At 38.6% G+C, this 22316-nt stretch overlaps 1 protein-coding gene across 1 annotated transcript in view; it reads right to left on the reverse strand.

Moving 5' to 3' along the window:
* The window catches only part of znf512 (zinc finger protein 512), a 16666-nt gene extending 4644 nt beyond the window's left edge, over window positions 1–12022 (reverse strand). Inside the window, exons 1-17 of the mRNA XM_067573274.1 lie at window positions 11740–12022; window positions 11492–11545; window positions 9103–9235; window positions 8925–8980; window positions 8675–8733; window positions 6872–7446; window positions 5973–6062; window positions 5253–5372; window positions 4340–4464; window positions 2847–2933; window positions 2480–2578; window positions 2191–2358; window positions 1645–1842; window positions 1360–1461; window positions 817–879; window positions 489–587; window positions 5–363 (exon numbers count right to left, since the gene is read on the reverse strand). Coding sequence (XP_067429375.1) covers window positions 5–363; window positions 489–587; window positions 817–879; window positions 1360–1461; window positions 1645–1842; window positions 2191–2358; window positions 2480–2578; window positions 2847–2933; window positions 4340–4464; window positions 5253–5372; window positions 5973–6062; window positions 6872–7446; window positions 8675–8733; window positions 8925–8980; window positions 9103–9202 — 2300 coding nt within the window. The 5' untranslated portion in view covers window positions 9203–9235; window positions 11492–11545; window positions 11740–12022. The remainder of the gene's footprint in view (window positions 1–4; window positions 364–488; window positions 588–816; window positions 880–1359; window positions 1462–1644; window positions 1843–2190; window positions 2359–2479; window positions 2579–2846; window positions 2934–4339; window positions 4465–5252; window positions 5373–5972; window positions 6063–6871; window positions 7447–8674; window positions 8734–8924; window positions 8981–9102; window positions 9236–11491; window positions 11546–11739) is intronic.
* Between the last annotated feature and the right edge of the window lie 10294 nt (window positions 12023–22316).

The raw sequence follows: 22316 nt of genomic DNA on the forward strand, positions 1-22316 counted from the left end.
CCACAACGGTCCAGGTGGAGGTTCTAGAGGGGTGTAGTGGAGTACCGGCTGCTGGAGCTGCGTGTCCACCTGTGGAGGGAGGTTCTGGTGCTCTGGATGGAGGAGCTGGGTCTGGTGCTGGAGGTGATGCAGTGGCTGCAGTGGGTGCTGCATGGGTTGGTGCTGGAGTTGGTGTTGCTGCTGATGGTGGTGGTGGTGGTGGTGGTGGTGGTGGTGGTGATGCTGCTGGTGATGCTGGAGGTGGTGATGGTTGTACTGATCCATGATCGGCTTGTCAACATTATGGACAAACGTGTCCTTGGGCTGGTTTTTGAGGAACTTCTCAAATTTCTTGGAGGCTTTTTTGTTTGTCACAAACCAGTCCTTCAGAACCAACAGGAGGAGAGAAAGTTAGAGGAGGAACTTAAAGAGCTTTGGAGGTGACTGTTTCTTCAATAGATTGTAATGTCATCTGCATACATTAACACCAACACAAACTATGTCATTACCTGTGAATGGACAGAGTTGATGTGGTATTTCACTCCACTCTCTGAGTTAAACTCTTTATTGCAGATCAGGCATCTGTATTTTCCAGCCTCAAAGTCGCCCTGAAATGGGATCAGATGGAATTATAGAGACATAAAATGATTAATAGGCTCAGGAGTACTATGCACTGCATCTGCCAGCGGTCATGAAAATAGAGAACATTCTTTTACTCATCATTTCTGAATGATATATGATTAGACTGTTGTGTAATGTGGTATATATTACTATTATAACAGTCCCAATAAGCACCATTTATGTACATTCACACGACTTGTTTTTAATGTGACGAACCCTTGTGCAGAGTCCCAGATGAGCCTTTAGTCCAGACACACTGGTGTAGGTGGAGCCACAACCCTGAAGAAGACAGAAAGGAAGTTACCCAAAAGGTAATAAAGGTTCTACACAGCAGAGAAACACGTTTATAAAAAGATTCAAACAGATTGTCTTTGGTTTAAAAGAGCATTGAGGTTAAAAGACAATAGCAATAGAAATATCACCAAAAACATGCTATATATGGAGGACCGAAGCTGACTTATTTTACAATAAATAATAAATGAAAAAAATAATAAAATTATTGGTATTATTATTATTATTACTAAATTAACAAAAAAATCCTAAGTAAATAGAAGACACAAACAAATAGAGAAATAACATATATAATTTATTTATTATACAATATCATACATACTATGCAGTATCATATATATGATATCATGCAATACTGTCAGAGCAAAACAGACGATGAATAAATTAAGAGAATAAAAAACTGTGCTAGTTATTGCTTTACTGGAAGCAGAACACAGTGTGAAGACCTGAGTGTGTTGGTGTTTCTACCTGGTTGGGACAGTGAACTTTCCTCTGCAGCTTCACCTCATTCTTCCACTTCCTCAGCACCTCCTGGCTGAAGGCCGGCAGACCTGGTCGGGCATATTTTAACTGGGAAGGACAACGTCAATAAGCCAATTTAAGCATAACTTTTATTAATACGCTGACATACATGGTTACTTTTTCATATGTCTGCTTGTTTGGTATAAACATGTTTAATAATAATAATAGTTTTACACTGTATAATAAACAAACGTCCTCCAACTTAAAATTTAAGATGAACTCATCTCTTGCCTTTTTGTCGTCGGGCACCAGGTCTGACTGAAACTTCCTCTTGGGCCAGTCTTTAGGCAGCTCGTTGTTGGCAATCTCAGCCAGGTGGAAGTTGGCCACCTGCGCCGAGGCTCGCTGCACCCTGCCGCTGGCCGTCCTCTCGGGGTTGGCCTCTCCTTGGGCCTTCAGTGCCTCGTCTTCCTCGGTCTTCTGGGGCGTCTGCGTAACGGGAAATAAGAGAGGATGAACATGATGGGGCTGAAGCTCAATTTGCTCCAAACACCACAAGAATTCAGGTACGAGATGTAACAGAGCGGACACATTTCTAGTTTAGAGGTTAAAATAATAAAACCATTTTCACTGTCATACATGTTTAAAGAATGACAGACAAAACCACAATTATTTACTGTATTAAGTATGTGAATTTATTGACATATTTCTCTAATTTTTGTCAGATAAGTGACAGAAATCTGATGGATGGATTAACCAATTACAAGATAATCAATTAATCAATTAACTGTCAGCCTGCAACACCTGAATGTGCAGATGAAATAAAATACGACTCACAGGAGCATGTTCTGATTTAAGGTGGTACTCCAGACCGGCCTTGGACTTGTAGGTTTTCCCACAGTGAGAACAATTCAGCAGCATCTTCTCCAGCTCCGACTCCTCCTTCCCGCACTTCTTCATGTGATACACGTATCCCATGATGCTGGTGAAGGCGGCATTACAGCCCTGAAGAGGGAAAGGAAAGCGTTTTACCATGGGATCATTGAAATTTCATCTTGTCTTGGCTCAACTTACTAAAACTTCTATCTTAAATGAGTATAATTTAGCACAAATGATGACAGTTTACCTCTTTAGAGCACTTTAATTTGCCCAACCTCTTCAGGATTTTACGTAGTTTGTCTTTAATGGCACGATCATCCAGGTCCTTGGCGTCGTCTGCTGAGGGCTACAAACAGAAAAATAGTTCCTCAAACATTCCTCAAACTCCTAAATGTATGGTGTGAGTATCAGTGTGGGTTCTTCTGTGCATTTATGAATAACACTGAGATGATGTATGTAATCACTAGTAAAGAATAACAATACAAAAACAATAAGAATAGCAATTGTCAATCTAAGAGAAACTGATGCCTACAGTGTGTCTGAGTAAATAATTTGGAGCATAATTAATCATGTAAAACTGAGATGAGGAAGAGGGCATTGATGAAGAGTCTTACCAAATGGCTGTGATCAGCCATGATGTGATATTTCATCCCTGTTGAAGACTTCAGCTGTTTCCCACAGTGTTGACAGGTAAAAGGTTGCTGCACAACAGATTCAAGTCACATTATATCTGCCATTTGGTACGAACTGTAAACTAAGCAGCTTTACAATACAGATACATTTCAGTATTTATACACATGAGTCCTGATGAGAAGAGTCCGGACCAGAGGATATTAATTAAACTACATTACAAGTAGCTTCTGTGGTGGTGAACACATGATAATAAATGTGTCTCTTAATAGTGAAACATGATACATAAGACTTACATTACCTGCCTCTCAGAGGTCGAAGCTTTCTTTATAAAACAACATGTTTGGTATTCAGTGACTATATGAAGAGTGTATTCTGCCTGTCAATATTTTGTGTTCAGTGTCCTTAATTTTGGCCATTTCCAGGTTGTGGAGTTCAAACTATCTAGTGTTGATAGGAGTGTCGATGGGAGTGTTGAGAGAGTGTTGATAGAGTGTTGAGAGAGTGTCGAGGGAGTGTCGATGGGAGTGTCGAGGGAGTGTCGATGGGAGTGTCGAGGGAGTGTCGAGGGAGTGTCGATGGGAGTGTCGAGGGAGTGTCGAGGGAGTGTCGAGGGAGTGTCCATGGAGTGTCGAGGGAGTGTCGAGGGAGTGTTGATAGAGTGTTGATAGAGTGTCGAGGGAGTGTCGATGGAGTGTTGAGAGAGTGTCGAGGGAGTGTCCATGGAGTGTCGAGGGAGTGTCGAGGGAGTGTCGAGGGAGTGTCGATGGAGTGTTGAGAGAGTGTTGATAGAGTGTCGATGGGAGTGTCGAGGGAGTGTCGATGGAGTGTCGAGGGAGTGTCCATGGAGTGTCGAGGGAGTGTCGAGGGAGTGTCGAGGGAGTGTTGAGAGAGTGTTGATAGAGTGTCAATGGGAGTGTCAAGGGAGTGTCGATGGAGTGTCGAGGGAGTGTCGAGGGAGTGTCCATGGAGTGTCAAGGGAGTGTCGAGGGAGTGTCGAGGGAGTGTTGATAGAGTGTTGATAGAGTGTTGATAGAGTGTCGAGGGAGTGTCGAGGGAGTGTCGATGGAGTGTTGAGAGAGTGTTGATAGAGTGTCGATGGGAGTGTCGATGGGAGTGTCGAGGGAGTGTCGATGGAGTGTCGAGGGAGTGTCGAGGGAGTGTCGATGGGAGTGTCGAGGGAGTGTCGATGGAGTGTCGAGGGAGTGTCGAGGGAGTGTCGAGGGAGTGTTGATAGAGTGTTGATAGAGTGTCGAGGGAGTGTCGATGGAGTGTCGAGGGAGTGTTGAGAGAGTGTTGATTGAGTGTCGAGGGAGTGTCGATGGAGTGTCAAGGGAGTGTTGATGGAGTGTTGAGGGAGTGTTAATGGAGTGTTGATGGAGTGTCGAGGGAGTGTTGATAGAGTGTTGAGAGAGTGTCGAGGGAGTGTTGAGGGAGTGTTGATGGAGTGTTGATAGAGTGTTGATAGAGTGCTCACCAGTCGGCAGTTCTCCATGTGTTTCTTCAGCCCCTCCACAGTCTTCCTGCTTACACTTTTACATTTGGGACATGTGACTCTGCCTTTAGCTACAATCTGGAGCTGCCAACGCTCCTCTTGACTTCCTGCAGGATGTCCAAACAGTTGTTTATTTCAAAAACAGTCTTAAAGGAGGAGAACTCATGAACTCCTTACATAATATGACAGAGAGAAATTAAATTCAAGTCTTTATATTTTATATTCACTGTGATAATTTCAAGTTAATTTACCATGGATTGACTGAAAAATGATTATCCTGTATTTCAGAATTTTATGAAAAACAAAACAAATTTTATTTAATTTCTAACCAGGAAAATACAACTTCAGTCAAGTTAAAATGATATTCCCCAACTTCACTCTGCTGCATTTCTCTTCTGACAGAAACAGACTTAAATAAAACTGACTTTACTCCATTTCTCGTCTGGGAGGGTTTAGTTGAGACAGTTAACTATTAGAAGCAAATAATGGCCATAAATCTTATAAGCCACTGAATAACTAATTTGTAAATGTAATCATTACCAAATAATCAGTATTGAAATTTATGTGGTCTGAATTCCCCTCTTTGAAAATGACTTTAATTTAAAATAGTGCATTTTAAAAACCTTCATTTCAGGTATATTCTCTAAATTTTTTGGGATTTACAAATTCAGATACGGAATTTCAGTAACCAGTATTCAAAAACTATATTCAAATTCCTCAAAGTTAAATTTGGATACAAAAATAGACTCAAATTGGTTTTGGTAGAATTCAGACCCTAAAATTATAAGATATGAATTCAGATCTGAACATCTGGGATAAGAGGGATAAGCAGGTTATTCTGTTAGAATATAAACTGCAGTAGTTGGCAGCTGCTCCTCTGGTCAGCTCCTGTCACCTGGAGGATAAGTAGGAGGCTCCTTCTTGGTGGAGACGATTGGTGGTTTCTGCTCCTCACTGGGCTGAGAGGTCGAGGCTTCTGGGTTGTTTTGGACTCCACCGCTGGCTGCATCTGAACCTGCAGTATTTACATCAGATTACTAGATTTTATTTGGTCTAGAATGTGTTATTCTTGCTATTTATTTAGCATTTTATAAAAAAAAATACACTATGTAACATAAAATATTAATAACCTGTTGTCAATATGCCTGAACATGTTTTATTTATTGTACAAAGTGATGATGCTTATTATAAATGATGCATTAACAGATTATTCATCTCTGATTATTTTCTTCTGTGCAAATAGTTTTAATTTACATCCCTCAGCAGGAGGATGTTTGTCTTTCTCAATGATTAGTCTGCAGTTAACTTTATCTATCAATAATACTCAACTCATGTTGAGAAAATAATGATGCTGACTACTACTGACACTGCTTATAGACCATTCAAATCTCTATTCAAACACATATTGGTGAAGTAAATCCAAAGGTAAATGTTCATATCCATTAGTTTGTGCCATTTGTTGAGTTTACAGAGGAAAACTATAAAGATGTGATCAAGAGAACTCATCATGCAAGAAGGAGTCTGAAATGTGTGATGTATCTCAGCTCATTATATTATATAATATCATATTATGAGCTATAATATATATTATATATCAGACTGGAGGGTAACTCACAGGACTCTCTGCCCTCTGGAGGCTGTGGGAAGTTATTTACAGGTGGGCTTCTCTCCATCTCTACTCTCTGGACTTTCTTCATGTTGAAGTCTAAAAAAATGACACAGAAAGGAATCAAAATCTCCGAAACCACAAGAACCAAGAAAATATTCACAACTCACTTTACATCTTGTACAAGCAAATTATTTTTCTTATACACACGACAATGCTCGAAGAACCACTCTGTAACACTCAGATACATACAGTATAATATGGAATAATTTAGGAATAAAAATATTATTTAATATGTACAATATTAGAGCAGAAATGTTAAAACATTTTAAATGTAGATAAATCAATAAACACGTCATAATTAGACCCTCAGAATTAATTCACTCGATCAGGCTGCCTTCTAATATTTAAACTGAAAAGGCTCAAACTAGCATTTCGACCTCTTTTGAAGTAGCCAATCAGGGTCCAGTATTATGAGGATATTGTCTTCAAATTCATTCAGTTTTCTAATTTAGTTAACTTGCAAAACATCATGAAAAACAGCCTCCCTGAGTCTGTAGATTTGACAACAAAATTATGAAAAATGATGAGGCTCATCCAAACTCACACTCTTCCAAATGTTCTAATTATTTTTATTGCTTTTATTATTTATCTTTTATTATCTTAACTAGTTGACTTTTATTGTCTTATTCAATTAACTTTTTTGCTTTTAATTATCTTGGTGTGCATTAGTCTTTAAACCCATTTTTAACTACCTATATTTTATCAATCGCTTGTAAAGAACTTTGAATTGCATTTGATTTGTTTGAAAGGTGATATATAAATAAAGTTTGATTGATTGATTGATTGATAATGAAGCTATAATTAAGTATAATTTTGACTATTGTCATGAAATACTAATTAATCACCGGGTCTCCAGACGTGTCCTCTCTCCCTGCTCGTGTTGCTCCAGGCTTGGTCTTGACTTCGGCTTGTACTCCACGCCTGCTCTGGTCCTGAAGAGGCCCGGTCTCTTCCTGGATCCCTGCCTGCGTTCCAGGCCTGATCCTGGCCTCGGTCTCTGCCAGCCGCCCAGGCCTGCTCGGGCCCTCGGTCCCGACCCGACATCCAGGCCTGGTCCTGTCCGGTATGTGCCCTGTCCCTGCCTGGTATCCATGTCTGGTCTTGACTGGAGTGTCCCACTCTGTCTCTGCCAGAGTTCCAGACTTGCTCCTGCGGTCGGTCTCTACCCGGAGCCCAGGCGTCGGGGCCCCGGTCCCTGTTGGAGTTCCAGCTCTGGTCCTGAGGCTGCGACTGCTCCCTGCTGGCCTCGGGGCCCTGGGGCCACACATCCTTCGCCACTAGTCTCGGAGGCAGCCTTGCAGAGGGCGGAGCCATGGAGCCTGGGTCCGCCCCATTGGCCAGACTCCCTGATGACATCACCGAGCAGCTGCTGGTTGGGTAATCTACTGTTCCTATGGAAACACTCTGAAGGTCCTCGAACCTGATAAATACAAAATTTTACAATTATTTACAAAATGAATATCAAAAGCACTGAACGCAGGCTGATAGTGAACTACTGTCTACATCAATATGCATCAATATAATTAGAATCATCAACCGTAAGAGGATTTTTCCACATTAGAAGCACAGATGTGGCTGTAAGAGACATTTTAATAACAACCAGGTTGAGGTTAGAGCTCAGTTTTCACTTGACAAGTGAAGTCAGACACACAAGAAAGAAAGATAACGAATAACGAGAGAGAGAGAGAGAGACAGATACACTACAACCATCACTATCACATTAGCCACTTCTAAAAGTAAAACAGCAGGCCAGCCAGTGCTCTGCTTTTTATACTTGGCACAGCAACAGTTCTGGTTTGAGGTGGTTAACGAACAGAATATATAACAGTCTCGGTCACTTAGTCACAGCTGAGGAGGTTTAACTGATCTTTTAACTCAGAGAGGATGCATACAAGCTAGTTTTGAGCAGCAAAAGTGTTGTTTTCATACAGTGTGTATTGTTGGAAAAGAAATCCCTCATATTAACATAACATGCAACCAAGAATTTATGTGCACATTGCAAAAAATAAAGCTTGTGTGCAATCTGACTGACTTTAGTAATACGTGAAGCTCATTATGAAAGCACCAGAGACACAAAACCAGCTGCAAGACTTGACTCAACTGGTCACTTATGTTTCCAGTATACCTGAAATTGTGAAAAGTGTAATAACATGCACTTGTAGGCCCATTATCTCTCAATAATAATATAATAATAATAATAACTATTTGTATAGCACCTTTCATACAAAAAATGCAGCTCAAAGTGCTTTACAACAAAAATTACATTAAAAAGGACATAAAAGAACATAAAAGCATGTAGAAAAAAGAAAAAGCATTGATAAAGTGAAACTTGAAGACACAGAATGCATTATAATCAAAGAATAAAATATGATAAGAACAAGTTAAAGCATAGAATGTATATAATAAATGAAAATATAACATTCTAAAAGTGCAAGTGCTAAGCTATTTAAATGCTTGGGTAAAGAGATCGATTTTAAGCTTTATTTTGAAAGTAATAAAATAATTAAAAAAAATAATAATAATGGTCTGTGTGTGATGTGTGTAGTTGTGATATCATTTATAACTACACTGGGAATGCATCATGCAGCTTGTCATGCAAATTCAAGACCGTACAAACTCAACTCTTGACAGATGTTTGAGTCTCTTACCTTTTTCTACCATAAGTTCTTTTCATCTTTAGAGCATCTTGGGCTTGAGACTCGTCATTCTAAAACATTCAAGTACAGAACTGTGAAGTAGAGATCCAACGTGTGCATAAAGTTAACAGATTTTGAGTATTAGAACATGGGACATGGACAAACCACATTCAAACATCTGTTATTGGATAGTTTTCTTAGATATAACCCCGATTACAAAAAAAACAAAACTTTCAAAATAAAAGCATGTTGTGGACGTTACCTTAGAGTATCCTACTGCAGTCAGTTCACAGGCTCGTTCTGGCATTCGCTGAACAACTGTTAGAGAGGTTTAAATTTAATTGAATTAAAAATAATAAAAACACACACCAGTGGTAATATTCATATTTGCCATTGACATACATAATAATTACTTTAATAAAGTGTTTTTTTTCCTCTACCTGGACATGGCACTCCACTTTTTGGTTGTGACTGGACTGACTTTCTCTTTCTTGGCACATACAAAGGTGACATATCCCCTCCGATGTGAGCAGGGTCCATTCTAGGATTACTGACACTCTGTAAAAATTAACCCTAAAAACACAGAAGAGATAACATCATAAAATCTGTGATGGTGGAAAAACATCTCAGGGTTTTTACACTCTATATTTTCATTTCTGTGTGAAACCAAGTAATATAAATACTTTTAGTATATTTAAGAATAGAGCTGCAACGAACAATTATTTTCATTATCGTTTTAAACTAAAAAAACTGTGAAAAAAGCCTGTTATAGTTTCTTAGAGCTCACATGACGTCTTCAAATGCCAAAATCCAAAGATATTCAGTCTTCTGTCATGTTTGACACATAAAAGTTTCAAATTCTCACATTTGAGAAGCTGTAACCACCAAATGTTTGCTATTTTTTCTTTAAAAAATGACTCAAAATGATAAAATGATTATCAAAATAGTTGCAGATTAATTTAATAGTTGGGAACTAATCGATTAATCAACTTGACAGCTCTAAACTAAAAAAGCTGTACAATGTTTTTGTAACTGTAAAATAACTGGAGTAATGTTGTTTTTAGTCCAATTATTTGTGTATTATGTGTGTATTTTGATGTTTTGTGACTTAAACAGTTCTTGAACGTACCGCCAGACTCTCTCTGTTTTATTTGTTGAGAGAAAAGGGAAATTAATTTAAGATTTTTCTCCTTCCTGCTCCTTTTTGATCATGGAGTGTGTGTTATTGTGAAAGAGAGCTTATATTTTGTGTAAAATTGTCAGTGGCGGAAAGTAACAAAAGTTCATTTATCCAAGTGTTGTATTTAAGTACAATTTTTAGGTATTTGTACTTTACTTGAGTATTTCCATGTGATGCTACTTTATACTTCCACTCCACTACATTTCAGAGGGAAATATTGTACTTTCTACTCCACTACATTTATTTGACAGCTTTAGTCACTTTTCAGATGAAGATTTGACACAATGGATAATATAACAAGCTTTTAAAATACAACACATTGTTAAAGATGAAACCAGTGGTTTCCAACCTTTTTGGCTTTTGATGTCTTACAAAAAGCAGTGTGTAGTCGGGGTCACATTTCACATGTCTATGAGTTGTTAACAGCTCCACCAAATAGTGATTTTTCCCTCTAAACTTCTCACATGCTTTCATTTCAATAAATGTTCAAATGATTCAATATTTCAGCAAAAATCAAAGATTAGAGAAAAAGTCCAAAAACTGAAACAGATTTGTGTATCAGAACTTTGTTTTTTCTTCTTTCCTCTCCCATTAATCATCTCACCACCCCTCAGATTTATCTGCTGACCCTTTGGAGGGGCCCGACCCCTAGGTTGGGAACCACTGGACTAAACTAGCTAACTGTATATAAAGTAGTGTAAACTAGCTCCACCTCCAGCAGCTACAACAGTAACATGCTGCTCTAACACTGATGTTTCACTATTAATAATCTAATGATGTCATATATAATAATATATCAGTCAGAGGGACCAAACCACTACTTTTACTGCAATACTTTAACTACATCAAGCTCATAATACTTATGTACTTTTACTGCAATACTTTAACTACATCAAGCTCATAATACTTATGTACTTTTTACTGTAGTAGGATTTTTCATGCAGGACTTTTACTTGTAATGGAGTATTTTTACATTGTTGTATTAGTACTTGTACTTAAAGTCTCCCCCACTCAAAAATATGTTTTTCTTCTTGTTCCTTCAGTTGGATGTTGTTCTCTTCTCTGATGTATGTGCAGAGTTTGTTTTCACATTCATCTGCTGAAAGTGGGAAGTTTCTCTGAGCTCATTAAAAATCCAATTTTAAGCCTCCAATGCACAAACACTGAGGATGGACTTTACAGTGAAGGAGGAGACATCTTGTGTGAAGTAGTTAAACTTTTGAAATGAAATATATTTGCATATTTACAAATTTGAATATGGTAATTACATTTTTTTGGTGGAAAAACCATATCAGACACACAATATTGTTCCAAACAGTCTTTTTATATATTTTAATACATGTCTGGAGAGGATCTTTCAGTAAATGATCTGAGTACTTCTTCACTGCAAATTTTTACTGTAAAAAAAAAAAAAGGTTTTGGGTTCAGGTCATGTGTGAAGAGCTGTTATGTTTACGGTCAGTTGGATTTCCCAGCATCCTGCCTGACATGTGAACGGTGTGTGTCTGTGGATGTGACCGTTTCATGTCACCCTGAAGGCCACTAACTGCTGGGTTAACGGCCCCGAAAAGATGAACACAGCTACACAATTTAGATGATAAGTTATCTGTATGGTGTCTTTTCTTTTCTTTTTTTTCCCTTTCAGTCACCAGCAACACCAGCCATTCCAGGACTGAGACTCCAAACCACCATCATCATTGTGTCTGTGGATAAAAAAACAAGATATAACCAACATCTCTGCTTTTGATGGCGACGGACAGGAAAACACGTCCAGGAAAGAAGCTAAAGCGGTGTTAGCCAGCTAAAATAAGACGTTTTTTTTTACTTTCATACGGAGCCGCTTTAACCTGTCCTGTCTGCCTATTATTGTCGGAGGAAGAAATGCGAGCGAGCCTACCGTTACCGTCCTACAGCTCACTCGGTTAGCCTCCATCATGTCTTCGAGTCCGGCCTCCTCCGTCGCCTTTCCCCCGGCAGTGATACCAGTAGGAAGGCTAACAAAGGAAGGCCTGATCCCGGGTGTCCAAAACGACCCCTTGAGACACAAACCTAAGCTTTGACAGCGTCTAAATAGGAGCCAGTCCCTGCGTACACCGGCATAATTCACCTCGGTGCGTTTGCGTGTTGTCCAGCGGAACGCCCTCCTGCGGGAGAACAAATAGACCCGCATCTGCTGCTGCCTTCACGTGCAGGCGGAAACGTCGCTTCTTTTACATTTTTATAGAGTTTAGAGTTTAGAGACACTCCCCCCTCCACACACAAGCTGTATATATCAAATATTCTACTTTGAATAATAATTTGTCAGGTATGGTATTAAAAAAAAGTTCAATTATCGTGTTAAAATCCTTAGAATATCTACTTCTTCTCCCTCATTAAAAATCCCATAATCTACAAATATGTAAATATTGTTCATTTCTAAAGTTTTCCTGCTAGACACAAGATGTTCATTCTCAGTGTTTGTGCAGTGGAGGCTTCAAGTTTCCACATCACACTTGTGTAAGATGAATAATAATCAAAAATCAGATTTTCAATGAGCTCAGAGAAACTTTCCACTTAGGAACAAGAAGAAAAACATATTTTCTGCATAAACGTTTTGGAAACATCTGGGTACAACTTTATGACTCCTTTTATTAAATGGTTCATAAGTTGTGACTAATGGCTTCATTAATGGTTAATAAATACATTTCCAGTGCTTTATAGATCAGTTGAACCATTACTAACAACACATTTTTAGTTCAGTTCAAATCTTTTTTGTTCCACAAGGAGAAATGACTTTTGCATCAACGTGGCATAGAGAATGAAACATTAACACAGTAAAATAATATGACAAGTGAAGACATCAAAAGGGATGGTACTGTACGTAATGCAGAATATAATAAAAGGAAAAACTACATACAACTATATTTAAAAAGCACTTTTATTTATTTTTTTAATTTAAATACAAAAATAAGTTCCATAAAGGAAAATGTTTCCCTTATACACTCATTTTTTCCCTCTTTAAGGAGGCCCAAACCCAAAATACTGTCAGACAAAACGCAGGACTGTCACATATTTATACATAACCCACAAAACGCAGTCCCAGTCCTGATCTAAACATCAGTATCTCAAATATGAGTCAACGAGACATAACATAAAGGGGGAATTAATAACATGAATAAAATGAGTCCAGTGATCAACTAAGAAATAAATAAAATCTAAAAAATAATAAAAAAATACAAGCGGGTATTAATTTACCAGCACTTTTCAAAAACATTGTTGCAGTGTTTTACAGCAAAAGGTTCAAATGCTTTAAATAAAATCCAAACTCTAAAAGATAAAATGATAATATAAAAACAATTATCCATCAAGTTCCTTTACTGCTTCTGGTTCTCAAAGCGTTCACATCAAGGCCCCTGAACTAACACAAATTAGACCACGGACCCCCATCTGATAAGATCTTTGCTTTTACTGTTTTATTTCATAAACTATGTGAAACTCATGACTAAAACAGTCATACATTATTTCATTGTGTTACTTACAGATGGAATAATAGTGAAAATAAATGACTCCCCTTTTGGCTGGGGACCCCTGGAACCCCCTGAAGGACCCCTTGGGGGTCCCCAGACCCCACTTTGAGAACCACTGCTCTATAGAGAGTCACAGGGGAGCTGGTGCCAATAGGGATGAAGAGATAAATTACGAGGCAGTTTACTGTATCAGAATTAAGAGAGTTGATTGCACATATAGAATAAATGAAAACTTCAACCTGTTGCCCCTAATTTTGGAAACCGGTATCTCTATCCAGAGGGCGAGATGTCATATTCCTTAAAGAGCTGATGGCCCGTTCATCCCCTTCATCTAATGTTCCCTGTGGTCGGGGTTAAGGTCAGGGGAAACACAGATCAACGGGGAAACAGACTTTGAAACATCTGATTCACCCGCTGTTTGAGGTGCCCTGAACAATGAGCTGCTGACCTCTGTGTATTGTCTGTTCCTGTGGTGGAATATTCACATATTTTGCTATGCAATAACCTGATTAAACACAGATTATTTTAGGAATACGCACCATGTAAGCACAGAATCACTATCACTTTAGAGTTAAGACCCTTTTCAAGAAAGAGCCTAAACATCAGGTTATAAAGCAAAACCACCTTAAGGCCCTTATAATGTCAACTGATATTGTGCTTTAGAGGTCCAAAACAAAATTACATTTAATGATTACCAAAACTAACGCTAACGCTTTTCCCAGTTGGTAATCCAGCCTTTGCTACTTAAAGGACAAAGACAATCACAATCCCCAGAACACAAAACTCTGCTTTCTGTTTTGGGAATGTATCAAAAACAACATTGTCTCAAGTCAGCTGTTAATGGGAGTCTTATTACTCAGATGTGACTTGGTAATCTAGATGTGCTCCTTATGTTTTAACTCCTCCAGTTATTGAGTTCTATACCAAACAGAGAAGGCTCTGGCTCTGACAAATGAGACCTAACAATGTGGTAATTACAGCATGGAAAGTATGAATTTTCTTTGACAGTGTTTCTCGGTTGTGAGTCATCATGACCCACCAGCGCACAGTGCTAATGCCAACCGAACACAGCAGGAGCTCACAGTACTAACACTCAAATACACAGGGGAGAGAGACGAGAAATGAGCTGCTGGAGCGTTTGTCTGGAATAAAAAGACATAGTGATCATTTCTGTAAACCAATACACCGATACTGTGCTTTTGGTTTGTGAGATGTAGCATTCAGGGACTAGAATTTAAATACGATACTGTTTTATGAATTTACTCCACATGATGCTTTTTTTTCAGGCATCGCTTTAATAAACTCACTGAAACATCAGTTACAGGCCTGATGTGTATTTTCTCGTCGTACTGCTGCTGCCGCTCTGTGCCGTTAGATTTACAAAGTTCCCCTCTAGACATGTTATATGAATATAAGAATATTGATTAGTGAATCATAATAAGTTAGTGCTATTTAGGTCACAGTAAGTTGATAAAGTGATGCCTACTTGCTTGCTAGCAACAAGTTAAAGGCCACGGTCCAATGAAAACAGTTCAGAGTTCATGTTCTGCTCTGAACAGATATATGAACAGATCATTTTATGGTTTCAATATTCCCTTTAAAGCTTTAAAATATTACTGGCTGACATTTCTCATATTTTTTGTGATCCTGTGCAGTGTTGTTACTTTCACAATGTAATATATTACATATTACTGGTTACTTTCAATTGAAAGTAATAAGCTAGTTTACGATATTACTGTCTGTGTAGAGTAACGTGTTACTTAATACAATACTTTTGCGTCACTTTCACCAAAATAACCGCAGAAGTACGACTTGGCATTATAAAATGTAAGAGTGTAATGTTTCATAGCAGGTTATCAAAGTTTATTGCAGTTCATTATAAATCCAGCGGTGGGCAATATGTGTGTATAAGAATGAAATAATAAAACAAGTTAAATTAACTAGAGTACTGGTATAAACACCCCTGATGTCACATACAGTAACTTGAGGATGAAGATATAGACAATAAGGTCCTTGTATCTGACTTTTTCTGGGTCTGTGAAGCAGAGAATCACTTAATATTACCACAATATTTTAATAATATTTTCAACACATGTATTCATATATTATATCAGATGAGTACTTATTCACAAGGACTCCGAGGGCATGGGCATGTGTGAAGATCTCCATTAGCTTTATCTCTGATGTGAGTTTGTCCACAGTGTCACTAAAACCATGACGACACAGCTGCAGGATGTCTGCCACTTGTCTGTGGAGGCAACATGAATTATCTCCATGGTGGTGTAGCTGCACTACTGTGCACGATGGCCTGGAGGGTCATTTCTGCCATCTGCTGAAAAAAAGGCAATAAAAATAAAATCCAAAAATAAAAAAATATGAGTTAGCTGCTTATATGCAATGACACCGCCATTGCCTAATGTCTTCAATACTGATATAACATGGTTAAGTTTGAGCTACACACCTGTGACCACAACATCTTTCCCTTGAAGGCGACTGAGGGCTTCAGTCCTCATCTCTTCTCAGAAGTAAGTGTCCTGAATGGAGAAGAAGGTGTTCTTGTTCACATATTCATAAATTTGAACGAGAGGGCAACCTTGGCGTAGTTGTTGCCAGACGACAAAATGTTGGTTGACAAGAGAAAATCTCAAGCTTGAATCCCAAACTTCATTACAGGCTGGGAATTCCAACTCAACACGCTGGGCTCACTGGGACAGATCTAAAAGTCAAATAAAAGTAAAAAACTGCATTAGTCATGTACAGCATTGGCTTTCACTAGAAATTAACATTTTTATGTGACCATACAGTTATGATATGCTGTGACTGTCAAGACTTATCCATATGACACTTGTTTCCGTGCCCTTTGAAGTGATATTGATCTCAAAGGGGGAAACGCAGTCGCACACCACACCAGTCTTCAAAAGGTTTGTACATTAAACCGCAGGCAGGATCACAAGTGTAGTGAGTTGTCTCAAGCTGTCCTCATATACTACTGAAGCTCTGGCACCTATGATGCTATCATCACAAAGACATGCATGGAGGGTTCTTCATGTGCATGTGTCTCGTCAATTCCAATAACTTCAAGTCGATGTATAGATGGTGCTTTCTGTAATGCTCCGTCCATTCTGCTGAGGCATACAAAAATAGGAGAGTAAAATAAAAAAAAAGAAGAGTAAAATAGGAGAGTAAAGACTGACCGATAACATGGGGAGGGAGGGGAACATTCATCTGCCCAATCAATTCTGCAGAGAAGGACATATTCACAAATTAAATTCAGTTTTATTGTCATTACACATTGTGCAGGTACAAGGAAGAAGGAGTGCACATAGGGAAATACATGGCACAAAAATAGACTTAGTATATATACATAGTGAGACATTAATTTAATATAGTAGAAAAAATAGCAAAAACACACTAGAAAATAGAAACAGTATGTACACATAGTAAGGCAGTAATTAAATATAGTAATAAAAATAGTAAAAACATGATAAGAAAAATGTCAACGTATGTACAAACTTGCATTATATATGAGGTAGTATATATCAGAGAGTATTTGTAGTACAGTCATTAAAAGTGCAGAAATGTGGGGAGAGGGGAGGGTGTGAATGTTGGTAGGAGACAAAACATAGAGGGGAGTGTGTATGCATGTGTGTACGTGTGTGTGTGTCCCGGTTCAACTTGGAGGAGGTCAGGGTGAGTGTGTGTGTGTGTGTGTGTGAGCAGAATTCAGCTGCTCTTTATATTCCAACCGGTGGATTCATGCCACCCACCAAAATTGAAAAGTGCGTAATGCCCTCTCTACAGCCAGCAGAAGAGGACCTGCTCCTTGTGTAGGTATAAAGGGCTCATTCTAAGCTAACGAATTTATTATACACTAATTAAAACATACTGATGAATATTAAATTCCATTTCTGCCAAGTCTGTTCCACTAGATGCCTCTAAATTAACTAAACACTGCACCTTTAAGGAATCAAAGCACAAAATATGTGGATTATGTGGTGGTTTCTATGAGTGTTCCTCCCTGACGCTTTTTCATCAGGAGGGGATCTGAGTCAGTTGAAGGTTTTTTCCACTGGCACTTTTGGCCATGCTAAGTCAAACCATACTGCGCTGATTTGCGTTTCTATTACTGGTTTTACTGCGCTGAGTTGTGCCCGAGATGGACCATCTCCGGAGTCTGGCCAAAGCGCATCACAACGACCTCCCTTCCCCCCCTCAATCAAGCATGTGTTGCGCAGCTACGTATGTCTGCTGGACACCAGAGAGAAAGACGTTTTTAAAAGCCTCTGTGTTCAACTCTCAGTACTTTTGTAGCTTCTAACTGAATTTAATATATGAATTTCTGGTTTAAAGTTTGAGGTTTTGTAATTTCTCCAGTGTTTGTTTGTACTTTCAGATATCTGCTTTATTTTAACATTTCCTGACAGCTTGCAGCTGTTTCAGTGCCGTGTTAAGTTCCTGCAGATGAAAACACATTTCCTGCTGCTTCATATTAAAAGCTTTCCACTGACAGACTAACAGGGGGCTTTTATTGTGAAGAATTTATAGGAAATGAAATGTGTTTATCCACCGTTTTACAGCCACAACTTTGACCATGATGTGTATATACAACCCGCTGCTTTCAACTCAAGACAACAGAGATGTAAATACCTGCCGTGCTGGGCTGATGCGCGGAGTCAAAAAAGATACACTGACATCTCCAAATTACAGAGTGAGGAGTGGAAATCGGTGATGATCTTTGCAGCCTGCATGAACAGCTGTTTCCCAGATCTAACAAGGTGTTTCAGCCTCTGCATGCAATGTTCAAAAACAAATGCACTACATACATCCAGACTCCCAAACTTCCTGCCCTTTGATGCAGTATGCACAAGTGGGTGGACATTGTATAGCATGAACTGATTGCTGTAAATGTCCTTGGCTCTAGACACAAAGGAGGCCATGAGCTCGAGCTGAGAAGCACCTGATTCAGCTGCATTTTTGCTGGAAGCTGCACAGAGAACCCTGTTTCAACTACGCCATCAGCTCCTCAGCATACTTGTTGCGGTCCTGTCAGTGCGGGCTAAGGAGATTCGGGGCTATGCTGAACTGCATGAAGTGCTCGTACAACTCATCCTTCAGAATCCCCTTCAGCACAGGTTTTCCTGTATACACTGCAAATTGGCGCAGCTCTGTGGCCTTCCATCTATCAAGATCTTCCAGCTGTCTAGGGGTTTCTAGCAAGGCAACTGGGCATGGACTTTCCCAATGACAGCATCCTTTCACTCACTTGACCAGCTGATATGTGTGCCCTCCGGTGTCCCTATATCCACACATGCAAAAGTTTTTTCATTACTCCTAAGCAGGCCATTGGAAACCGTGACACCATGTCCAGTGGGAGCCTCATTTGTGGTGTTGGTTTAATGTTTTCATTTTGTTGAAGGGACTCCTTTCTCGCTGCAGAATTTTTGATCAGTTCTAAGACTAGATCATACACCCCGGGTATGTTATTCTTCCTTCCCATAAACCTCTCTGCTCACACTTGTCACAGCTGTGATAACCCGTATACTGCTTGACATTTTTCACAAGCACTTAAGCAGGTGCATCACAGACAACACAGTGAATTTTTGGCTTTGATGGCTCCAACATGTAAACCATCTCTGAGTATCTCTTGTAGGTTGTCAATCATTTCCTTCAAAAACTCAAGAGATGTTGGTCTTGAGGAACCAAGTGTTGGGACTACAGGGAAGACTATGTTTGGTTGAAAGTGAATGCAGCAGAGGACCGGCCACATTATTAACTTGCTGCTCTTGAAGAGTGACAAGCCGTCAACATTCAGAGAACTTTCTATTTCTCCTACTTCCTCAAGCATTTCTCTGGGGTAATGTTGCAGCTGTTGTATGTCTCCTTAAAATCAAAATGTATGTATTGCATGACTTTATACTGACTGGAATATATTTTTGTGTCTGCAACAGGGTAACAGTGGAAGGCAATTCAGAGTGGCCATGAATTTTTAAACCGCTCAGGAGGTCATCCAAGGCAATGTGTGAGACTTGGTGTTTTGAGGCCCACTCCTGAAGAAAGTCCTTCTATGAATGTGGACTATCCTCCTCTTCAGTCTCTTCTGAGGTACTTCTCGCCTCCTCTTCAGTAGCCTCTAAGTCAGAGGCAGGAGAAGCCGCCACATCTCCTTGTTCCAGCCCATTCTCACCTCTTCATGTACGGTGTCTGATTGTTGATGATTCAAGGTCAGCAGGGTCCTATGTGAATGTTTCCATTGCCGAGTTTACTGCAATTTCTGCAACCTGTCTATCCTGGAATTAAAAGCATGAATTGTTAAAGGAAATATTTCTGTATTTCATTTATTTTTACATTTGTCCCTATATTGTTCTTAATTATATTTTATCAAGATACCTTTAAAATACCTATGAAACACATTCACAGCCCTTTGAAGTTTTCATTTCATATTGTTTTATAGCACTGAATGTAAGTAGATGTAATGTGTCCTTTTTGACACTGATCAACAGGAAGACACTTTAATGTTAAAAGTGAAAACTTGTCTCTAAAAAATTACAATTAATTACATAGTTTTAAAATACAAAATACATGTTTACATATCCACCTGTCCAAGTCAGCATTTCCAGCCTTGTGTCTGTGTGGATTTGTATATAACTGGACAGTTCAATTTTCTCTGTTTCAGCCCTCCATCCAGACCAAAAAGGTGTTATTATCCCCCAGAAATTGAGCTTTTACAAAACAGGCTTCAATTCAGAGTGCATAAATGTTAAAACTCCAACTTTGTGTTTCAGTGTCTGTGAAGTTGTCAGGGCGTTTTTAAAAGGTTGATGGGGGCTGTTTAGCAGTGGAGTTAAAATGGAAAAGAACTTTCTGCCAGTTATCTTTTTATGTGATCAGTCATTTTAAATGTCAATATAGCCGAACAAACAGCACAGCTGTTGTCATTAACACAGGTATGTTGATTTCGTCAGACAATGTCGAATTAATACAGTAAAATAAGGATGTTAACAGCGCAGCAGCTTGAGAATGATTGGTAGTCTAAATGTAGTGTTTATTGGCCACGATTAAATTACTAATCTCATTATCAGACAATAGAAACTGGAAAAAATATATAAATGAGAACAAATATACTGTGATTTCTGCTGTATTACAGATTTACAGCTGTGCCATACTTTACTTCTCTTAATGCTTGATTGAACCGTAATCCAGTTCATGTTGAGTGACTTGAATGTTTTCTTGTATCCATCCACTGAATAATAATTTTCAGTCACCTCTTTGTTGAGTTGCTGAGGGTTTTTCTTGGGCTTTCAGAAATTGTTTTCACCATTTTGGGACATTTCATAGACAAAACAACTAATTTAATAATCAACATAATTGTGCTTATTAATTGATAATGAAAATAATTTTTAGATGCAGCTATAAATACTATTTTCCTGTTGACAAACACATCTTTATTTTTTAATTGGGCAATAACACAAACATGCCGACTATCCATAGCTCTAAGTATACTGTGTATCACAGTGATGGCCTGTAAATCAGCTGTATTTACTAAAGGTGGTGGTTAACAGAATCTTGCATAACTTTAAACAATGGATTTTATGGTTGTGTTAGATAATCTTGTTGACAGATGGCTGGGATATTCCAAGTTCAACAGCTCTGCATAACTACATTTACTGCTTGGCTGGGTTGTGATTCATTTTATCTCCAGTCTCAGTGGATTGTTTGTTTGGTTGTTTCTTTAGTAATGTTTCCACTGCTTTAAAAATGCCCTTTGAACTTGTAGTCGATGTTTTTTTTTTATAAAGACTCAAGTCCTCTGGACTACACCTAAATTCTCTTAGAATTAGGTTTTAGTTATATAGTACTTTGTGAATTTCTTCTGGACAACATAACCAAGAGTTCTTACATTAGCACTGACATGCCCATTTATTTTTAAGTTTCTTTTTACTTGCCTAGTTAAGAGTTTTGTTTAGCCATAGGATGTTTTCTGTATACAACCAAGTCAGGAGAAACTACTAAAAATAAGACATGCAATTTTTTGGTCTAAGAGTAACTGACAAAGCATTTCAGCACTTAAACCAACTCCTAATTCTCAGAGAAGTCGAAGGTAGTCCAGACACTTCCAAGTATATGAGTAACAGCATATACGTCGATTTTGTGTATGCGAGGAATGCGGATGTCTATTAGATTAGCAAGAATTTCTGAGTATGTGGTGTGAGCTTACTGGGCCTATCATGATAATTATGTTATCGATTTATCGTACAATATATGGACATGACCTCGATCATTTCTGCTGACCTCAATATTGCCCATTGTGTTTACGTGCGCGTTTGTTTACATGAGAATGTCTCTAACATTTTAGTTAATAAAAGCAGGTTGTTTCCAGAAGGTTTCAGCATTTTGATAAATCCAGTTTTAACCGCTAACCACTACTAAGGAAACACCCAGTACATAGATTGTACATTATGATACAAAAAATGATCGATTTACTGCTTGTTTTTAATATCATTAAGCAAGCTGACAGCAAAATATCATTATAATCCGAGGGAACATTACTCAGTTGCTTCATGTTGATTTTGAGAGACTATATGCATCCCCACTAACCTGGAAAAAGTTGTAAAGAGTAGTGAGTGAATGCTGCGTGCTGTTTCTCTTCAATAGTTCGCTTGATGAATTGGAACAGCATCTGTACCCTCAAACTCTGGTCCCCAGAGGAATCACAGCTAAATACCACCATCTACTGACATAGAAGAGCATAACAGGACATACAATGTACAGCCTGAGTAATACTAATGTGGTGGACATACATTTCTTTTTGTTTTATTTTTCAAGACAAACAGAAAAGGACTTATGTGTATATGAACTATTTAACTCAAAATTCCTTTTTTTGTGAGCATCACACTCGCCTCAACAAATAAAAATGGCATTTTGAATGATATTTCTAGAAACCTAAAATTTTCCCCAAACTCTTCACTCC

This window comes from Thunnus thynnus, chromosome 18 (genome assembly GCF_963924715.1).
Source record: "Thunnus thynnus chromosome 18, fThuThy2.1, whole genome shotgun sequence".
Classification (NCBI taxonomy): Eukaryota; Metazoa; Chordata; class Actinopteri; order Scombriformes; family Scombridae; genus Thunnus; species Thunnus thynnus.